Here is a 20,664-nt window from a genome sequence, read left to right on the forward strand (position 1 = left end):
CAACTATGTAATTCCTTGGCTCTCAAGTAACTATGTGTTTACTTGACTGCTAAGCATCATGTGTACTTCCGCCTGGGTATAAATACCTCACTACTATCATAAATAAAGACTAATGGATCATCTTTCGTTCATCTCTCTTATTCCTTACTTTTCACTCAAAACACTCACCTCTCACGCTTCCAACGCACCACGCCCACCACGGCGGGCCACGTGGACGCTTCTCCACGCGGCGCCTTCCCATTGGACGGGTGACTCAATCCCCTGCCGGTCCTGCCCCGTTCTACTTCCAAACCAATCTATCAACTAACCCCTCACACTTCCCATATTTCTCAAACCGCCCACCGGGCCAGAAACCAGTACACCAGCAAGGCCCTACCTCGGTACACCAAAACACTTCCAGGGCCTCGAACGCAAAACCTTCTAACAGGAGCAGAAGAAAAAGAAACGATTTTTGCAATCGGAAATATAGCTCGCTCGCACGCCCGCCCCTCCCTCCCCGTCGAGATCGCCTCCGGCTCCGTCCACACTCGCCAGCTCCAGATCTCCAAACCCTGACCCCCCCGCATGCCATCGCACTAGCCCGCCCCTCCCCCCATGGCGCCGCGTCTCCTGCTCCTCGCCCTCGTCGCGGCGGCCGTGGCCGTGCCGCCGGCGAGCGCCGCGGTGGCGAGCATCGACCTGGGCTCCGAGTGGCTCAAGGTGGCCGCCGTGCACCTCGCCCCGGGCCGCGCGCCGATCGCCGTCGCCATCAACGAGATGTCCAAGCGCAAGTCCCCCGCGCTCGCCGCGCTCGCCGACGGCAACCGCCTCGCCGGCGAGGAGGCGGCCGGCATCACCGCGCGCCACCCGGCCAAGGTCTTCTCCCGCATGCGCGACCTCCTCGCCAAGCCCTTCCCCTACGCGCGGGCCCTCGCCGACTCGCTCTTCCTCCCCTACGACCTCGTCCAGGACGCGCGCGGCGCCGCCGCGGTGCGCGCCGACGACGGCCAGGTCTACACCGTCGAGGAGATCGTCGCCATGGTGCTCCACTACGCCTCCGGGATCGCCGACGCCCACGTCGGCCTGCCCGTGCGGGACGCCGTCGTCGCCGTGCCGCCCTACTTCGGCCAGGCCGAGCGCCGGGCCCTCACGCAGGCGGCCCAGCTCGCCGGCTTCAACGTCCTCGCGCTCGTCAACGAGCACGCCGGCGCCGCGCTGCAGTACGGGATCGACAAGGACTTCTCCAACGAGTCGCGCCATGTCATCTTTTACGACATGGGCTCAGGCAGCACCTACGCCGCGCTCGTCTACTACTCGTCCTACAGCGCCAAGGAGTTCGGGAAGACGGTGTCTGTCAACCAGTTCCAGGTAATATTCTCACCTCTCCAGCTCCTTTAGCTGTTCAATTCTGCTTCAACTCATATGCCTGATTGTAAGATCTCTGAAGAAAAATGTGTTACTTCTGCTTTCACATGCCCAGCTGATAGTAGATCTGAAAAAACATGAATTTTAGCTGCTATCTCGAATAGATAGCTACAGAAGAATCTAGTGCTAATGCTTTTAGCCAATTCCTCTGCAGGTTAAGGATGTCAGATGGAACTCCAAACTTGGAGGCCTTGAAATGGAAATGCGTCTGGTAAACTATTTTGCCGATCAATTTAACAAGCAGCTTGGCAATGGGGATGACATCCGTCAGTCTCCTAAAGCAATGGCTAAGTTGAAGAAGCAGGTCAAGCGCACCAAAGAAATTCTGAGCGCAAATACTGCTGCTCCGATCTCAGTTGAATCTCTATATAATGATATCGATTTCAGGTGCGTCCTTCCATACATGCATAATCTTTGGATGAACGTTTGTATGAAACTTAAAGATGAACCAAACTGTACAAACAGGCTAACATGTCCCATCTTATGTCCTGCATCGATTCTGAACACACGAGCCTTTTACTTGTAAGCAAACGTAATTTGGAGTAGCATGGATGATAGGCCCTGTTATTTCATATTTGTCAAATGGTCTGACCTTTGATAGATCAAGTTGATTTCTTTGTCTCCTTTAAAGTGCGTAGATGCAGTATCAATTGAATAAAGGGTCTGTCTAGGGCACATCTAAATGTGCCCTAGTTATTGCACATCTAAGTGACTCAATCAAATGTAAAAAGAAAAAGAAATAGAAAAAAGAAAAATAATCGCACGTCTCTCCGTGTAAAATCAATGACATAGGACTTAGATGTGCAATATTTAAGGCACATCTAAATGTGCTTTAGCAAAACCGTTTAATAAAATTTGTTTTGGTACTGCTTTTGCATATCTCTTGTGGATAGTTTCTACTACATTTTAGTTCTGCATCCGTTTTCATTGCATATTCATGATTATGTGGAACTTGCAAGATTATACCGGCTTCTTAACTTGTCATTGTTGGTATTTTCTGTAGGCCCATTGGCCATCGATGTCCTTATTCCTTACTGCTTTGTTCTGTAATTATTGATCTTTTACCCCAGCTCCTGCTTTCATCTTTCCCTTAGTTTTTCTCAGATCATGATTAGGATTTTTTTTCAAGGTTTTACATGTTGACCGACATGCTGTTTATTACAGGAGCACCATAACACGTGAAAAATTTGAAGAGCTCTGTGCAGATTTATGGGAGCAGGCTCTGACTCCAATCAAAGATGTGCTCACGCATTCAGGCATGAAAATTGGTGACATATATGCTGTAGAGCTAATTGGAGGAGCTACCAGGGTACCAAAACTGCAGGTGATTATTACTCCCTCATTCAAGACTTAATACTTGACTTGCCATTGAGGGGCTGTAATGGAATGCAGGACTGTTGCATTGTTGAATTTCTGAAACTTTCTGTGTATGCTCATATAAACTAAACTGATTTTAGAACCTGGGTGCATGCAATGGCCTGCTTCTTATTTCACCTTTAATCTCGTAAGAAGGTTTCATCGTGAACGGAATTCAGTATTTGCCATGGAGTTTATAAACTGCTGTTAGTCATACAGAGGACTTCATTTACTTATCGACTAGAGTTACATGCCTTATTTATCTGTAACATTTATTATTATTTTGAATCTCAGTGTTTTTATTATTTGTCACATTTTGACTCACTTGGCGCATTTGTATTCCTCTGTTCCAGTCTAAGCTGCAGGAATTCCTGGGACGGAGTGAGCTAGATAAGCACCTTGATGCTGATGAAGCAATTGTTCTTGGTGCCTCACTGCATGCTGCTAATCTAAGTGATGGGATTAAGTTGAACCGCAAATTGGGGATGATTGACGGTTCTACTTATGGTTTCGTGTTTGAAATAGATGGTCCAGATTATGTCAAAGATGAAAGTACTGATCAAGTACTGGTTCCAAGGATGAAAAAGATGCCAATAAAGGTTAAACAGTATTAGTCAAGCTCTTACTTTACTTGTCGACAAACTTTGCCTGTTGCTTGAAAAAATATATCTGAACAAGATTTTTATTTGTCTGTTGTCTACAGTTGTTCAGGTCCATTAGACATACTAAGGACTTTGATGTCTCTCTCAGCTATGACAAAGCTTCTGAATTGCCCCCAGGTGTTTCATCGCACAAGTTTGCAGAGTATGCCATATCAGGCCTGACAGAAACCAGTGAAAAGTAAGCACAATGTTGATGTTATTTTGGTGCTCATAGTCTCAACTCTCAAGTGTCAACTCTCAACCCTGCTCATAGTCAACTTAACAGCCTGAAAGGACCTTTATGTGAACCAATATTTATTGTGAATAGTCTGTCTGTGAAGTTGTAATGCATATATGGTCATGTCAATATAATTCCAACTAACAAAGGGCTCTAGCGCCTTGAAAATCAAGTGGTACTGCCATTCTGTTGTAGTACTTGTATTCACCTCATGTTTTGGTTCAGGGCATCAATTTAAGTATTTAACAATGTACATTTTTCAATCAGGTATGGAAGCCGCAATTTATCTGCACCCATCAAAGCAAATCTACATTTTTCTTTGAGTAGAAGTGGAATTATTTCTCTTGATAGGGCAGAAGCAGTGATTGAGATAACTGAATGGGTTGAAGTTCCAAAGAAGAACGTAACACTAGAGACTAATACCACCGATGAGACTTTGTCTGCTGAATCAGGAACAACTGATAGTAAGGAGAATTCTAGCTCAGGAAGTGATGCTGATAATTCGAGCACTACCAATGATGAGAGCAATGTGCAAGATACTATTACAGAGAAGGTGCTGAAGAAAAGAACCTTCAGGGTTCCATTGAAGGTAAACCATACTTGGTAAATTTATGCTAATATTGACATGAGATAGAACATATGACATAGATTAACTTATGTGTCTTACTTTTTAATATAGGTCACTGAAAAAACAGCTGGTCCTGCATCAACCCTTTCAAAGGAACTGTATTCTGAGGCAAAAAGTAGGTTAGATGTACTTAATAAGAAGGATGCTGAGCGGAGGAGAACTGCTGAACTGAAAAATAACCTTGAGTCTTACATATACTCTATGAAGGAAAAGGTACCTTTTCTTTGCAAAGTTTTTAGCTTGTTGTGATGTGAACATTGCCAGTACGTGGCATACTATACTGTACATTACTTTTTATGTGACACACCTTATTTATTTTTGATTGCTTAATTGCTGCCATTTGACACATCACAGTTGGAGGAAAGCACAGATATGTTGGCCGTCTCAACTGAACAGGAGAGGGAATCTTTTACAGCGAAACTCAGTGAGGTCAGTCAAATAATGGATCTTCCTTGGGGATAACTTGTCTGGGATATCTCTCATGCTGAAGTTGTTGACAAATGCAGGTGCAGGATTGGCTCTATATGGATGGTGAAGAGGCTCAAGCAAACGAATTTCAAGAGCGCCTTGATCAGCTTAAGGCCATGGGCGACCCAATTCTTTTCAGGTAATTAATTTTGTCAACTTAAGTCCATATCATTCAGTTACTAATATTGTTTATTTTTTTGTTATACAGAATGAGTGAGTTAAAAGCCCGACCAGCAGCTTGCGGAAGTGCTCGATTGTATCTTACTGAGCTACAAAAGGTATCCCCAAGATGAGCAAATGACTTCTCTATCTACAATAATTTATTCTTGACACAATGTACTTGAATAGTTTCATTTCATATAAGAACCAATATGATTGACGTGCTTGCTCCTGAAATAATGCTTGGATTAAGAAAGAGCATATACTTGTTCCATTTGAGCAAAAAAACATTTATCTGCAAAGATCAAGCATTGTATTACCAACACAACTTTTTGGCATGGTTCATCCTCCACCTGCCACTGCCACAAAAAAAAAAGTCATCTTGAACAATCACCGTCATTCTTCATGTTCATGGGTTCTTGAAGCTGTCAATTGTGGTAAATATTCAAAAGAGATCATGTCAGTGCAATCTTGGACCGTTTCTTACATTTCAAATTTGCAAAGTCGATTACCTGATAATAATCAGACTTTTGTAGGCACAAAAAACCTGAAGTTTGGACATTCCTGAATTCCAAACAAGCTAACACAGTACATTTTACTCCCTCCGTCCCATAATGTAAGAGTTTATTGGCACTAGTGTAGTTTCAAAAAACGTCTTACATTATGAGACGGAGGGAGTAGTTTACTGCATTATAGAACTGCCAAGTCTTAAAAATTATAGATGGTTTGCATTCTTATTTATTCTTTTTTTTACCCTGCAGATTGTTAAGAACTGGGATACAAGCAAACCATGGCTTCCAAAAAAGAGAGTAGATGAGGTCGTAAGTGAAGCAGATAAACTGAAAACTTGGTTGGAGGAGAAGGAAGCCCTACAGAAGAGGTAAGCCTTTTTAATGAAAAACCATCCTCGAGTTCTATTTACGTTTCAAGTAGCTAACTCCAGGCGACTATTGCAGCACCCCTGTCCACAGCTCGCCTGCTTTCACATCTGAAGAGGTCTACCAGAAAGTTTTAGCCCTACAAAATAAGGTCAGAATTTTATACTTGGATCCTAGCACACCAGGCTCAACTTTGATCCAACTTCTCAACACAACATGAACTCAATTGATGTGCAGGTCTCTAGCGTCAATAGGATCCCAAAACCGAAACCCAAGGTTGAGAAGAAACCCGCAAAGGAGGAAGCTAACAAGGAGAAGACGGACTCTTCAGAATCTGCATCCAGCGAGTCTGAATCCACGGAGAAGCCGTCGGAATCAGATGCCCCTGAGAAGAATAACGATTCGGAACCAGAATCCCATGACGAGTTGTGATTATTAGAATCGGCTTTTGAACACCCCTGAGAGATACTACTCAAAATATACTCCGAGAAGATAGCTTGTCACCACCACAGTTTTGTTTGGCGGCCGAAAAGACAGAGAGGTTTGTGTAGGAATTCACGGCAGGCTAGATGCTATACGAGCGAGAAGAATTTGATATTGATCGCTGTATAGCAATATTGTGGTCTCTAGGGCATATGCTGTCGAGATAGCGGCTCGAAAGGCTTAGTTGTCAGGACTGAGAAGACTTTGTAGCTGCATTGTTGTACTGAAACTCATTTATATTTTGATAACAGCTACTATAGAGATTTTATGCCTGGTAGGGGTTTCAATGTATCTGTTTGCTCTTTTATACTGTCTATCACGCAGTGCTGTTTAACTTGCAGTTAAAGCAATAAAGAGCGGATGTTTTGCTGAAAGACTAGAGTGCATCCTGCTGCAGGTTAACACAACGGTGAAAGCGAAATTCAATCTACACGACTGGTTTGAAAGTAATACTCCCTCCGTTCCTAAATATAAGTCTTTTTAGACATCTTAAATGGACTACAACATACAAATGTATGTAGACATATTTTAAAGTGTAGATTCACTTATTTTGCTTCGTATGTAGTCATTTGTTGGAATCTCTAAAAAGACTTATACAGGATTTGGGGAACGGAGGGAGTAGAATTTTAAAATTTCTGGATATCTTTGCACGAGGATGACATCGTCTTTTTGATCTGTACGTTGATATGAGTCGCGCTCTGTAGCGTTTGGGTTGAAACATTGTTTTACTTGGTTTTCACCCGAATATTTCTCTCCTAAAGATAATGGCCCTCTTACTACTGCTGGCATCCGTGTCAGTTTGTTGAGGCTTTGCTTGTGATGGGAACCGCAAGATACACAGGTACGCTTACCGGCAAGAAGATGCTGGAAACAGCATTTTAGTATAGCCCAAGGTTTTGCTTGTTTGAGCTGGTTCCCAGCCAATAGGATGTGTTTTGGGAGGGCTTGATAACAAAAGGGAACATTGTTTTGGGAGAGCCCAATAACAAAGTGCTATGCCATTTCTCGAAATGGAGGCATAAGATTTGCCTCATCTATTAAATAAGGAGAAGTAAGAGTTTTACAAATCAACATTCAAGGCATGACAATTACTCACATGTTACAATATGCCCTAGCTTTTTAGCCCGCGCAATAATCCAAAGCTTTGCCTCCTCGATGATGGTTTCCAGAAGGACTAGTGGCGGTACACTTTTGAGGGAGTCTTCAAGATGGCAAGCATCGATGTCCATGTCCACCAGACCCAGTTTGTTCCTGACCGCTCTCCAGAGCCTCGGAGTGTAGCGACACCTATAGAAAAGATGAGCTCCAGTTTCTTGCTCCCTTTTACAGGGTGTGCAAAGGCCGCAATTTATGCCAAAGCGGAGTTGAGTGACCAAAAACTACCACAATTCATGAAACCATGTCTACAAACTACCACTTTATGATTTTGTCCCAAAAACTATCACTTTTTTGCTAATCTGTGACTAAAAACTACCATGTGTGTAAATCAACCGATTCATCCATTTTAAACGCGTTTATGATAGACCTGGCCTGCATGTAAGTGCTGCCCGCCGGCGCAGGGAGTGCGCGGAGGAGCTGCTGCTCGCCGGCGGGGGGGAGGGGGGGTGTGTGCCTGCTGCTCGCTGGCTCAGGGAGTGCGCGGAGGAGCTGCTGCTCGTCGGCGCAGGGGGTGCGCGGCGGAGCTGCTGCTGCTCGCCGGCGCGGGGAAGGGGGGGGGGTGTGCCTGCTGCTCGCCGGCACAGGGAGTGCGCGGAGGAGCTGCTGCTCGCCGGCACAGGGGGTGCGCGGCGGAGCTGCTGCTTCTCGCCAGTGCAGGGGAGGGAGCGGGGCGTTGACTTACGATGCCATGTCAGCACTTACATGCGGGTCAGGTCTATTATAAACGCGTTTAAAATGGATGAATCGGTTGATTTACATACATGGTAGTTATTAGTCACAGATTAGCAAAAAAAGGTAGTTTTCGGGACAAAATCGTAAAGTGGTAGTTTGTAGGCACGGTTTCATGAATTGTGGTAGTTTTTGGTTAAATACTCCGGCTGAGGTTATGTGAGGATCATAGTACAGGGCAACACTCACATAGAGGGGGGCAAACTCCAAAAGACACCACATGAGAGCTCTGATAATGGCAATGCCGAAACCACCGGCAAAGACCACACAGTCATTATGAAGGAGCTACGCCACTGCCAACCCCGCAGCGTGCAAACAGGGACGTGGAAGATTCTAATTCGTTGAGCTTGCACGAAGGACGGGCAGATTCTCCACCGAAAGGGTGATTATTGCCGAAGGGAGTGAGGAGAACAAGCGATGAAGAAATGAGGCATGGTCTTAGAGAGTGCTAGTGATGAAATCATCTCCACAGGAAGGGTGGCGCCCATATCTAACGTGGAGTGTAAACGAAGGGCACTGCACAGCAACGACAACAACAGCAACACGAGCACCACATGACGGAAAGGTGAAGATTCCGGAGGAAGCTCACAAGTCACAAGAATGCCGATTTGCAGAGGAGTTCACCGGAACGGGACGAAGAGTCGAGCATGGATGCCGGGACCACATAACGAGCACGAAGGGGGAGCATGGATGCCGGAGGGTGCACATTTGTTGTGATCTTGTTGTGTTTGCTTGTTATTTGAGACCCGTCAGCATCAAAGACAGGGAGAGAAACAGAGGCGAGGAAGACAACAAGCGCCGTCAAAACCATACTCCCCCAGGGGCCAGGGCCAGGAGCGCTTGACCAGCTCTCCCTCCCGTTCTCCAAAAGTTGACCGTTATCTCACTAACTCCCTAGGACCAGTCAAACACCTCGACTTGCTACCGCTGCCACAGCCACGGCCACTAGCACGTGCCAACCTCGTCTCAACTCCCACTACCACCACATGCCCTGACGCCCTGACCTGGTCCATCTTACTCCCTGCCAGCATGTCACTCTCTCCTCACTCGTGCCTCGCAACCCTTCCCCAGAATACTTCTCACCCCCAGAATCTCAGCGCCGTCTCGTATATAAACATTGCCGAACGGCTAGCATCACACACACGACCCTGAGGCTAGAGCGATCAAGAACCGAGCCAGCCGCACGAGGAGATCGAGAAAACCGACCAAAGGCGCCACCGCCACTGCCCGCGCTCGATCGATCACCCATGGACAACAAGAATGGCGTCAAGGTCACCTACATCGAGACGCAGTTCGTCACCTCCGACGCCGCGGGCTTCAAGTCCCTCGTGCAGCGCCTCACCGGCAACTCACCCGCCGCCGCGCCCGCGCCCGCGCCACAGCTCCACAGGCCGCGGCCCCGCCACGCCGACGGGTGGAGCGCTGCCACTGCTGGACCGTCAAGCTATCGCATGCCCGCCACGGCAGGCCCGGCCAGCGCAGCGGCGAATGACGCGCGGACGGCGGCGGCCGCTGCCCACGCCGGCGCCGCGCAGCCGTGCCTGGATGAGCTGCACGGCCTCTGCAATTACACGGAGCTTTTCACCGTCGTCGGCGCGAGCGAACGGCAGCGTGACGGCAGTTACAGTGGTTTCCCCTATTGAAGTGCAAGTGTAAATACTAAATACACAGAGTCTGGGTGTTAAAGTTCAGCCTTTGCAGCCATAGACAGCAGCATTTGTAAGAGACTTGACAGCGCAAACATTTGTGTATGTAAAGTTGTAATCATTGTGGGAGTTCACAAGATATATGTATTCAACGTCCGGGGCCTGTTTGTACTCGTGAATTCGATCTTGCATGCGTGCTAGAGGAGAGGAGAGGAGAGGAGGCACGAGATATATTCGACATTTGCCTGGGAGCGTTTTCTTTTTCTAAGACAGCCAGGTGATTGATCCTTTTAACCGAGTTTTGCGGCTCTCTAATTTGGACCGGTAACAGAAAGGCAATGCATGAAATATGCATGATTCGCTTGGTACTCATACTCTCTTATTGCACTGCTAATTTCTGCCCATCTCTATAAAACTACAGCATCGCAAACCAAAGCTGCGCTCTTAAGCAAGTTCTGTTACACTTGGATTAAGAACCAACTATATATTTTCAGTTGGTCGAAGGCATACCGTGAAAGATGTCTTAGAGAACAAGGAAATTCAGGGGGGAAATCACACACAAGAAACATATATTTCCTACGCATAATATTTGTAGTGCTGGACAGGGGCATTTTTATTCCATATACTATGATGGAAACATTCTTTCTGTTTTGTGCAGTGCAACACCGGCAAATGGTCCTATGCAACATTGAATTCAATGAGAAGTACATGCTTGCAGCAGCAGCTGCGACACATACAAAACTGGCTCAATCTCTTCACCAAGTACAACACACAGAGACACATACTCTACCCAGTACATACACGGATACACCAGTGTCTAGAGTTCTCAAACTATACACATATCGGTAAGCCGGCCCCTGCCATGCGGTGCGACATCGCCTTCCTTTCCTTTTGCAGAAAAGAAGGATCTCGAGTACGAGTACCATTCACGCCAGGTGATGCGAGAAGTAGGTGCAGAGCATCACCTCCTCTTCTTTTACTTTCACTTCTTTCCTGTTGAGGTAAGGGGGTTGTCAAATTCCTGAATTCTGCAGTTGCTTAAACCCATCCGAAAGCATGAAAAAAGAGAAGATTGCAGTTCCACGATGACCTAGCTGTACAAAAAAAATTCCTATGTTTTCCGAGAAAACAAGAGCTACAAGCACTGATATGTGAGACATTAATCCCCTTGTTGTTCTTGTGCAAATTATGCACCAAGGCGTTAGCCATATTTCATACCTGGGCATCATTCTCCGGACCAACTGCAGCGTCAGACTGAACTCTTAAGTGTTCAGTGCTGTTTTCTAAGTTCTGCATCCCTGAATGACTAGCAGTTCTTGCAGCCTTGCGGCACCTGATCAAATTTCTCTAGATGGGCTCTAGACGAAGATTGGATACTGCAAAAATTCTGAAGCATGGGTACTGCTTCGTAATGGGTTGGTGAGGGTCTATGGCTATGGCTATAGAAGCTCTCCCCATATTTTTCATGCTTGGTTAGTTTCGATTCATGGTGTCTTCGTTTATGAAATAAGTATCTCCGTTCTACTGAGCAAAATTGATCTACCATTCAAGCAACAAGCCTACAACAGAACGCCTCTTGAAACACAAAATGAGTTCACAGAACGGAAACAAGCAAACAAAATATAGACATGTACTGCAAGAAGCATACCATGGTGGGTGGATGTGAATAATGTTTCCTTCTACAAGATCCACATTGTCACATATTTTGGGACTGAAGATAATGGTCCTCTTACTACTGCTGTCATCCATGTCACAATCTGTCAACGGAAGCTGCAAGAAACACAAATACACTGATAACACCACACTGGCACGAGACGCGTAGCATAAGGTTTGGTTTCTTAGAACTTACCCCCAGTAAAGGATATGTTTTGTGAGGGCATAACAACATTAAAAGATAGTTCTAAGGGTAGCACTGCATTTTTATCTTAAATGTCTGAACACTACATGGTTGGGCAATTAAAAAAGAGTGGCCAAACGCCACGCGGAAAACTATCCAACATGCATGACTTGCACAACACATATTCTACAATTACCATTTAATAGCAAGCATGTATTTTTCATGCGCAACAATTATTACTTTTCTTGGAAAATAGTATAAAAACAATATGTTAATTTGCTGCAAGCAATAAGTAAACGAAAGAACAGAGCTCTTGAAAGATAAAGATGAAACACAGACGTTACTCTTTTCTTTCAACAGGCAGAGGCAGACTGTTAGTTTTCCTTCCAAGGACCTTGACAAAATTTGAACAGTAACTCCATTTGAATCACCTGGCAATAGGAAGAGTCACTGCATCATCAATATATGAATACACAATTACACATTGATGAAGGTTATTACACTAACTGCTTCAACTAGCAAGTCTAGCATAACTATACAAAGTTCACGACAGCAAAACTAAGAGGACTACCTAAATAATCTCGCGCTTTGTTATACTGCCTCGAGAACTCGGCATGCCTATCTTTCTCCATCTGCATAATCTGTTGCATCCTTCCATAATAACCAGCTCTGCACGAGGAAATAAAATATTTAGAATAGCATAACATTCGGTGTTATTTCAACGCGCATTTGGTAAGGAATTGTCAGGGTTACTATACCCGGTTGATCTCATGGGGAGTGCAGTACCCTCCATATCTGTTGCAGTGAAAGCTTCTTGGAATAGGTCAGACATAGTTTTTCGGTTTCCCTTCACATCTTTGTTCACCATAGTCAAGTTGTTTCGAACAGTATCCTGTTGCAGGAATGAAGTATCATGACGAACAGTACAACTGAACAACTACCAATAACAGCAGTTATATCAACAACATACTTCCGCTTCATCCTCACTAGACGTTTCACCAATAGCATGCTCCGAGTGCTCTTCACTGTCAAGATCCCTCTGACCTAGAAGTGCTAGTATTTTCTTCCCTGAAGTCGGAACTTTTGGCTTCCCTTCCTTAGCTTCGGTTTGTTGATGAATCTGCATTGAAATGTTCAGAGACTAGCTAGCTGTTGTCTAAGAACTCCAAACAATGAAGCAGCACCAAGAAATACTCACCGAAAATGATGTTCTAACAGATGAGGCACTTCTATCCTGTAGATCTTCAAGAAGTTCAGCAACTGAAATGTTTGCATTCTTGGTTGGATGGGCAAAATCTGGGGGCAATTCTTCAGTTTCAGTTTCTTCATCGATATTTTCGAACTGCTCAGCCATCATAGTTTCTATAGCTTTAGCTGGTCGCATTCCTGAGGAAACTTCTTGTTCCCCAGCATACAAGTTTTCACTCTTTACGCCTGACAGAATAGAATTGAATCCACGTATTGAAAATTTGAGCTTATTTTCACATTTGCTCCCTGCATCAGTACCAAAAAAAGGAGAATGATTCATATATGATACACGCCCGAAAAAGTTATGCAAGAAAACATTTACATGCCAAAGTCCTGCACTGCTTCAAGAAATATCAGAATCTACATAATATGTATTACAGGAGATGCAGTTGCAGTGATATACTTTTGCTTGTTCCAGCAGATAGGAGCGAGACACTACGAGCATGAGGATCTTTATGCACATGGGCTAGCTCATCAGCCTCTTCGTGAACTTCATCCCAGATGGTTGATTCATTGTGGCCCGCCATTCTGGTATCCTTCTCTCTCTTATTTGAAGTAGCACAGGCCAGCGAGAGCCTTGTTGGTTGGACATCCTGTTGATATACAATAAAAGAAAAGCCACATGTTCAATAAGCATTTCATATGCTGCTACATGCCGATATTTTCAAGCGATGTCAGATAAATTTGCATAAAAAGGCACAATGAGCTGCAACAATGTTTATGAGATTTTCAAGCGATGTCAGATAAATTTGTACAGTTTGCGCATCTAGTAGAGTGGTTCAGGGTCCAGACACAATACTATGAAATTCAGAACAGTTTCGTTGCACATGAGCTGCAACAATGTTTACGACATTTATTGGCCAAGCAAATAAAGAACATATGAAATACCAAAGCCTATGTAGCTCAGCGTCAGGAGAGGCAGCACCTCATCAGATATCGGATCCTCGAGAGAATCAGAGACGCGGTCGGGGTGCTGGTGAGACTGAGGTGATGCGCAGTCGTACTCATCAAATCTTTCCATGGCAAATGCCCTGAATCAACTGCACACATAGGTGTTGTCAGGCAGCTAGCGAAGTTACAGCACAATTGGTGAAAAGAGTGAAATGCCCTGCCTGCTGCTGGCGTGTGGCAGTGCCTGCTGGGGCGCCGGAGTGCCGGATGCCCGACGTGACGTTCAGTCTGCAAGTTGCGCCGCCGCGCCCTCCACCCGCTCGCTCGCGGCGCCGCCCCCCGCGATTCAGCTGGCGGGCCGCGTGGCCGTGGCCTCGGCGAATCGAGAGGGCGCGCCCTCGCCTCGCGCTGCGCGTAGCTCGTGAAGCCTTGCTCCTCAGCTCGCTGGCCGACCTGACCGCCCTGCTCGTCGGCGGAGAGGCGCCGCGGCCGCCCGCTCGACCTGCCGAGCAGCAGGCCTCCAAGGTCAGGGTTCTGCTTCTGGGCCTTGCACCTGGGAGCACAATAGGCCAAATGGGCCTTTGGCTCGGCCTTGTGCGAGAGGAATGGGCCCACGGTTTCTGAATTAATCGCTGCGTATCTTTTTATTTTGAATTCCATCGCTGCATATCTTTGGTACACACAGACACAGGGCCGGGGAATTCTCGAAATCACTAACAATTTTGTTAAAGCACATCTAGATATATCCTAAATATTGCACACCCAAGTCCTCTACCATTGATTTTACGTAAAGATTCGTGCAAGCATTTTCATTACCCTTTTTTTTGTTCTTTCTAGTTTGATACTACTCCCTCCGTCCCGTGATGTAAGATGTTTTTTTTTGTTGATAGCATGTAAGATGTTTTTTTGACTCTTACATTACGGGACGAAGGGAGTAGTTAATTAGATGTGCAATAACTAAAGCACATCTAAATATGCCCTAAACAGATCTAATCACTAACTAAGGAGCACTCTTTGCAAAGGTCACTCCCACTTTCAAAGGTTGCGACAATATGGAAGTTTTTTTTCCTTTTTCTAGATCCGTTTATTCAAAAAGTTTTATCTGTTAAACCGTGCGTCCAAATCTCGAACCATTTTCATCATTGTATTCCTCGTGTCGAGATCGTCAAAATTAGATCCCATATTGATAGATTTTGATTAACTTTTTTTCTTAAAAAAAACATACGAAAAAAACAAACCAGGCGCACGCTTTTTTCCTTTCCGAAAAGAGGCACGATTGTGCCTCTCGCGGAATCAAACTAATGCTTCTACCTATCACCCTCCGGGTGAGTTTGAGAGACAATACTTGGGAGGACCTCATTGAGGGAGTCCTGGACTAACGGTTCTGTCCAGAGCCGCCACACGTCTTGTCTGGACTAAGCGGTCCCCAATATCCGTCACGGAGGTTCGGCAGCTCTGGTCCTCGATCCAATTATCGGCGGATTCCATCTCACACGAGTCCTCATGGACGGCGGCAGTAGCCTCAATTTGCTCCATCAAGACACTGTCCGCAAAATGGGCATTGACCCTTCAAAGATCAAGCTCACCACAACTACCTTCAAGGGAGTAATACCCGGCGTAGAAGCCCGCTGTACAGGCTCAATCTCACTGGAAGTCTGTTGGGAATCGTAGCATAATTTAAAAATTTTCTACGCTCACCAAGATGCATCTATGGAGTCTACTAGCAACGAAGGGAAGGGAGTGCATCTACATACCCTTGTAGATCGCGAGCGGAAGCGTTCCAATGAACGTGGATGACGGAGTCGTACTCGCCGTGATCCAAATCACCGATGACCGAGTGCCGAACGGACGGCACCTCCGCGTTCAACACACGTACGGTGCAGCGACGTCTCCTCCTTCTTGATCCAGCAAGGGGGAAGGAGAGGTTGATGGAGATCCAGCAGCACGACGGCGTGGTGGTGGATGTAGCGGTTCTCCGGCAGAGCTGCGCCGAGCTTCTGCGAGAGAGAGAGAGGTGTTGCAGGGGAGGAGGGAGGCGCCCAAGGCTGTGTGTTGCTGCCCTCCCTCCCCCCTTTATATAGGCCCCCTGGGGGGGGCGCCGGCCCAGGGAGATGGGATCTCCAAGGGGGGGCGGCGGCCAAAGGGGGGAAGGGGTGCCTTGCCCCCCAAGGCAAGAGGGAAGCTCTCCCCCCTAGGGTTCCCAACCCTAGGCGCATGGGGGGAGGCCCAAGGGGGGCGCCCCAGCCCACTAAGGGCTGGTTCCCTTCCATTTTCAGCCCACGGGGCCCTCCGGGACAGGTGGCCCCACCCGGTGGACCCCCGGGACCCTTCCGGTGGTCCCGGTACAATACCGGTAACCCCCGAAACTTTCCCGGTGGCCGAAACTGGACTTCCTATATATAATTCTTCACCTCCGGACCATTCCGGAACCTCTCGTGACGTCCGGGATCTCATCCGGGACTCCGAACAACTTTCGGGTTTCCGCATACATATATCTCTACAACCCTAGCGTCACCGAACCTTAAGTGTGTAGACCCTACGGGTTCGGGAGACATGCAAACATGACCGAGACGCCTCTCCGGTCAATAACCAACAGCGGGATCTGGATACCCATGTTGGCTCCCACATGTTCCATGATGATCTCATCGGATGAACCTCGGTGTCGAGGATTCAATCAATCCGTATGCAATTCCCTTTGTCAATCGGTATGTTACTTGCCCGAGATTCGATCGTCGGTATCCCAATACCTTGTTCAATCTCGTTACCGGCAAGTCTCTTTACTCGTACCGCAATGCATGATCCCATGACTAACGCCTTAGTCACATTGAGCTCATTATGATGATGCATTACCGAGTGGGCCCAGAGATACCTCTCCGTCACACGGAGTGACAAATCCCAGTCTCGATCCGTGCCAACCCAACAGACACTTTCGGAGATACCCGTAGTGCACCTTTATAGTCACCCAGTTACGTTGTGACGTTTGGCACACCCAAAGCACTCCTACGGTATCCGGGAGTTGCACGATCTCATGGTCTAAGGAAAAGATACTTGACATTGGAAAAGCTCTAGCAAACGAAACTACACGATCTTTTATGCTATGCTTAGGATTGGGTCTTGTCCGTCACATCATTCTCCTAATGATGTGATCCCGTTATCAATGACATCCAATGTCCATAGTCAGGAAACCATGACTATCTGTTGATCAACGAGCTAGTCAACTAGAGGCTTACTAGGGACATATTGTGGTCTATGTATTCACACATGTATTACGATTTCTGGACAATACAATTATAGCATGAACAATAGACTATTATCATGAACAAAGAAATATAATAATAACCATTTATTATTGCCTCTAGGGCATATTTCCAACAGTCTCCCACTTGCACTAGAGTCAATAATCTAGTTACATGGTGATGAATCGAACACCCATTGCGTCCTGGTGTTGATCATGTTTTGCCCTAGGGAGAGGTTTAGTCAACGGATCTGCTACATTCAGGTCCGTATGTACTTTACAAATATCTATGTCTCCATTTTGAACACTTTCACGAATGGAGTTGAAGCGACGCTTGATATGCCTGGTCTTCCTGTGAAACCTGGGCTCCTTCGCAAGGGCAATAGCTCCAGTGTTGTCACAGAAGAGAGTCATCGGGCCCGACGCATTGGGAATCACCCCTAGGTCGGTAATGAACTCCTTCATCCAGACTGCTTCCTGTGCTGCCTCCGAGGCTGCCATGTACTCCGCTTCACATGTAGATCCCGCCACGACGCTTTGCTTGCAACTGCACCAGCTTACTGCTCCTCCATTCAATATATACACGTATCCGGTCTATGACTTCGAGTCATCCAGATCTGTGTCGAAGCTAGCGTCGACGTAACCCTTTACGACGAGCTCTTCGTCACCTCCATAAACGAGAAACATATCCTTAGTCCTCTTCAGGTACTTCAGGATATTCTTGACCGCTGTCCAGTGTTCCTTGCCGGGATTACTTTGGTACCTTCCTACCAAACTTATGGCAAGGTTTACATCAGGTCTGGTACACAGCATGGCATACATAATAGACCCTATGGCCGAGGCATAGGGGATGACACTCATCTTTTCTCTATCTTCTGCCGTGGTCGGGCATTGAGCCGTGCTCAACTGCACACCTTGCAATACAGGCGAGAACCCCTTCTTGGACTGATCCATATTGAACTTCTTCAATATCTTGTCAAGGTATGTACTCTGTGAAAGACCAATGAGGCGTCTTGATCTATCTCTATAGATCTTGATGCCTAATATATAAGCAGCTTCTCCAAGGTCCTTCATTGAAAAACACTTATTCAAATAGGCCTTTATACTCCAAGAATTCTATATCATTTCCCATCAACAGTATGTCATCCACATATAATATGAGAAATGCTACAGAGCTCCCACTCACTTTCTTGTAAACACAGGCTTCTCCATAAGTCTGTGTAAACCCAAACGCTTTGATCATCTCATCAAAGCGAATGTTCCAACTCCGAGATGCTTGCACCAGCCCATAGATTGAGCGCTGGAGCTTGCATACTTTGTTAGCATTCTTAGGATCGACAAAACCTTCCGGCTGCATCATATACAACTCTTCCTTAAGGAAGCCGTTAAGGAATGCCGTTTTGACGTCCATCTGCCATATCTCATAATCATAGTATGCGGCAATTGCTAACATGATTCAGACGGACTTCAGCTTCGCTACGGGTGAGAAAGTCTCATCGTAGTCAACCCCTTGAACTTGTCGATAACCCTTAGCGACAAGTCGAGCTTTGTAGATGGTCACATTACCATCTGCGTCCGTCTTCTTCTTAAAGATCCATTTGTTTTCTATGGCTCGCCGCTCATCGGGCAAGTCAGTCAAAGTCCATACTTTGTTTTCATACATGGATTCTATCTCGGATTTCATGGCTTCTAGCCATTTGTCGGAATCCGGGCCCACCATCGCTTCTTCATAGTTCGAAGGTTCACCGTTGTCTAACAACATGATTTCCAGGACAGGGTTGCCGTATCACTCTGGTGCGGAACGTGTCCTTGTGGACCTACGAAGTTCAGTAACTTGATCCGAAGCTTCATGATCATCATCATTAACTTCCCCCCCAGTCGGTGTAGGCACCACAGGAACATTTTCCCGCGCTGCGCTACTTTCCGGTTCGGACGGGGTGACTATCACCTCATCAAGTTCCAGTTTCCTCCCACTCAATTCTTTCGAGAGAAACTCCTTCTCCAGAAAGGACCCGTTCTTGGCAACGAAGATCTTGCCTTCGGATCTGAGGTAGAAGGTATACCCAATAGTTTCCTTAGGGTATCCTATGAAGACGCATTTTTCCGATTTGGGTTCGAGCTTTTCAGGTTGAAGTTTCTTGACATAAGCATCGCATCCCCAAACTTTTAGAAACGATAGCTTAGGTTTCTTCCCAAAACCATAATTCATACGGTGTCGTCTCAACGGATTTCGACGGAGCCCTATTTAAAGTGAATGCGGCAGCCTCTAAAGCATAGCCCCAAAATGAGAGCGGTAAATCGGTAAGAGACATCATAGATCGCACCATATCCAATAGAGTGCGATTACGACATTCGGACACACCATTTCTCTGAGGTGTTCCAAGCGGCGTGAGTTGTGAAACTATTCCACATTGCCTTAAGTGTGTACCAAATTCGTGACTTAAATATTCTCCACCACGATCTGATCGTAAGAATTTTATTTTTCTGTCACGTTGATTCTCAACTTCACTCTGAAATTCCTTGAACTTTTCAAAGGTTTCAGACTTGTGTTTCATCAGGTAGACATACCCATATCTACTTAAATCATCAGTGAGAGTGAGAACATAACGATATCCTCCGCGAGCCTCGACACTCATTGGACCGCACACATCGGTATGTATGATTTCCAATAAGTTGGTTGCTCGCTCCATTGTTCCAGAGAACGGAGTCTTGGTCATCTTACCCATGAGGCATGGTTCGCATGTGTCAAATGATTCGTAATCAAGAGACTCCAAAAGTCCATCTGCATGGAGCTTCTTCATGCGCTTGACACCAATGTGACCAAGGCGGCAGTGCCACAAGTATGTGGGACTATCGTTATCAACTTTACATCTTTTGGTATTCACACTATGAACATGTGTAACATCACGTTCGAGATTCATCAAAAATAAACCATTGACCAGCGGGGCATGACCATAAAACATATCTCTCAAATAAATAGAACAACCATTATTCTCGGATTTAAATGAGTAGCCATCTCGAATTAAACGAGATCCAGATACAATGTTCATGCTCAAAGCTGGCACTAAATAACAATTATTGAGGTTTAAAACTAATCCCGTAGGTAGATGCAGAGGTAGCGTGCCGACGGCGATCACATCGACCTTGGAACCATTCCCGACGCGCATCATCACCTCATCCTTCGCCAGTCTCCGTTTATTCCGTAGTTCCTGTTTTGAGTTACAAATATGAGCAACCGCACCGGTATCAAATACCCAGGAGCTACTACGAGTACTGGTAAGGTACACATCAATTACATGTATATCACATATACCTTTGGCGTTGCCGTCCTTCTTGTCCGCTAAGTATTTGGGGCAGTTCCACTTCCAGTGACCACTTCCCTTGCAATAAAAGCACTCAGTCTCGGGCTTGGGTCCATGCTTTGACTTCTTCCCAGTAACTGGTTTACCGGGCGCGGCAACTCCCTTGCCGTCCTTCTTGAAGTTCTTCTTACCCTTGCCCTTCTTGAACTTAGTGGTTTTATTCACCATCAACACTTGATGTTCTTTTCTGATCTCCCCTTCCGCTGATTTCAGCATTGAATATACCTCGGGAATGGTCTTTTCCATCCCCTGCATATTGTAGTTCATCACAAAGCTCTTGTAGCTTGGTGGAAGCGACTGGAG

General features: G+C 46.1%; 2 protein-coding genes across 4 annotated transcripts; one reads left to right on the forward strand and one right to left on the reverse strand.

The window, feature by feature from the left end:
- The first annotated feature begins 382 nt into the window (after window positions 1-382).
- LOC109732208 (heat shock 70 kDa protein 17) lies at window positions 383-6,629 on the forward strand. The gene is made up of 13 exons (XM_020291405.4): window positions 383-1,347; window positions 1,559-1,791; window positions 2,569-2,728; window positions 3,114-3,359; window positions 3,464-3,600; window positions 3,907-4,228; window positions 4,319-4,480; window positions 4,622-4,696; window positions 4,774-4,874; window positions 4,944-5,013; window positions 5,656-5,774; window positions 5,851-5,923; window positions 6,010-6,629. Exons 1-13 carry the CDS (start codon window positions 595-597, stop codon window positions 6,202-6,204), a joined length of 2,646 nt encoding a protein of 881 aa, XP_020146994.1. The 5' UTR covers window positions 383-594; the 3' UTR covers window positions 6,205-6,629.
- A 3,747-nt stretch (window positions 6,630-10,376) lies between these two features.
- On the reverse strand, window positions 10,377-14,319 carry LOC109732195 (uncharacterized). Of its 3 annotated transcripts, none has more exons than XR_002225324.4 (10): window positions 13,986-14,286; window positions 13,799-13,913; window positions 13,277-13,466; window positions 12,824-13,119; window positions 12,596-12,745; window positions 12,384-12,517; window positions 12,197-12,294; window positions 11,970-12,056; window positions 11,437-11,558; window positions 10,377-10,781 (listed from the first exon to the last, which is right to left on the reverse strand). XR_002225324.4 is itself a non-coding variant. In XM_020291391.4 (10 exons), the coding sequence occupies exons 2-10, from the start codon at window positions 13,892-13,894 to the stop codon at window positions 10,715-10,717; spliced, it is 1,245 nt and encodes a 414-aa protein (XP_020146980.1). In that variant the 5' UTR covers window positions 13,895-13,913; window positions 13,986-14,319; the 3' UTR covers window positions 10,377-10,714. The 3 variants fall into 3 exon arrangements, 2 of the variants coding, with proteins under 2 accessions (XP_020146980.1, XP_040248643.1); XM_020291391.4 differs by having other exon boundaries at window positions 11,965-12,056; window positions 13,986-14,319; XM_040392709.3 differs by lacking the exon at window positions 10,377-10,781 and having other exon boundaries at window positions 11,436-11,558; window positions 13,986-14,283.
- Between the last annotated feature and the right edge of the window lie 6,345 nt (window positions 14,320-20,664).

Source organism: Aegilops tauschii, chromosome 6 (genome assembly GCF_002575655.3).
Source record: "Aegilops tauschii subsp. strangulata cultivar AL8/78 chromosome 6, Aet v6.0, whole genome shotgun sequence".
NCBI classification, from domain to species: domain Eukaryota; kingdom Viridiplantae; phylum Streptophyta; class Magnoliopsida; order Poales; family Poaceae; genus Aegilops; species Aegilops tauschii.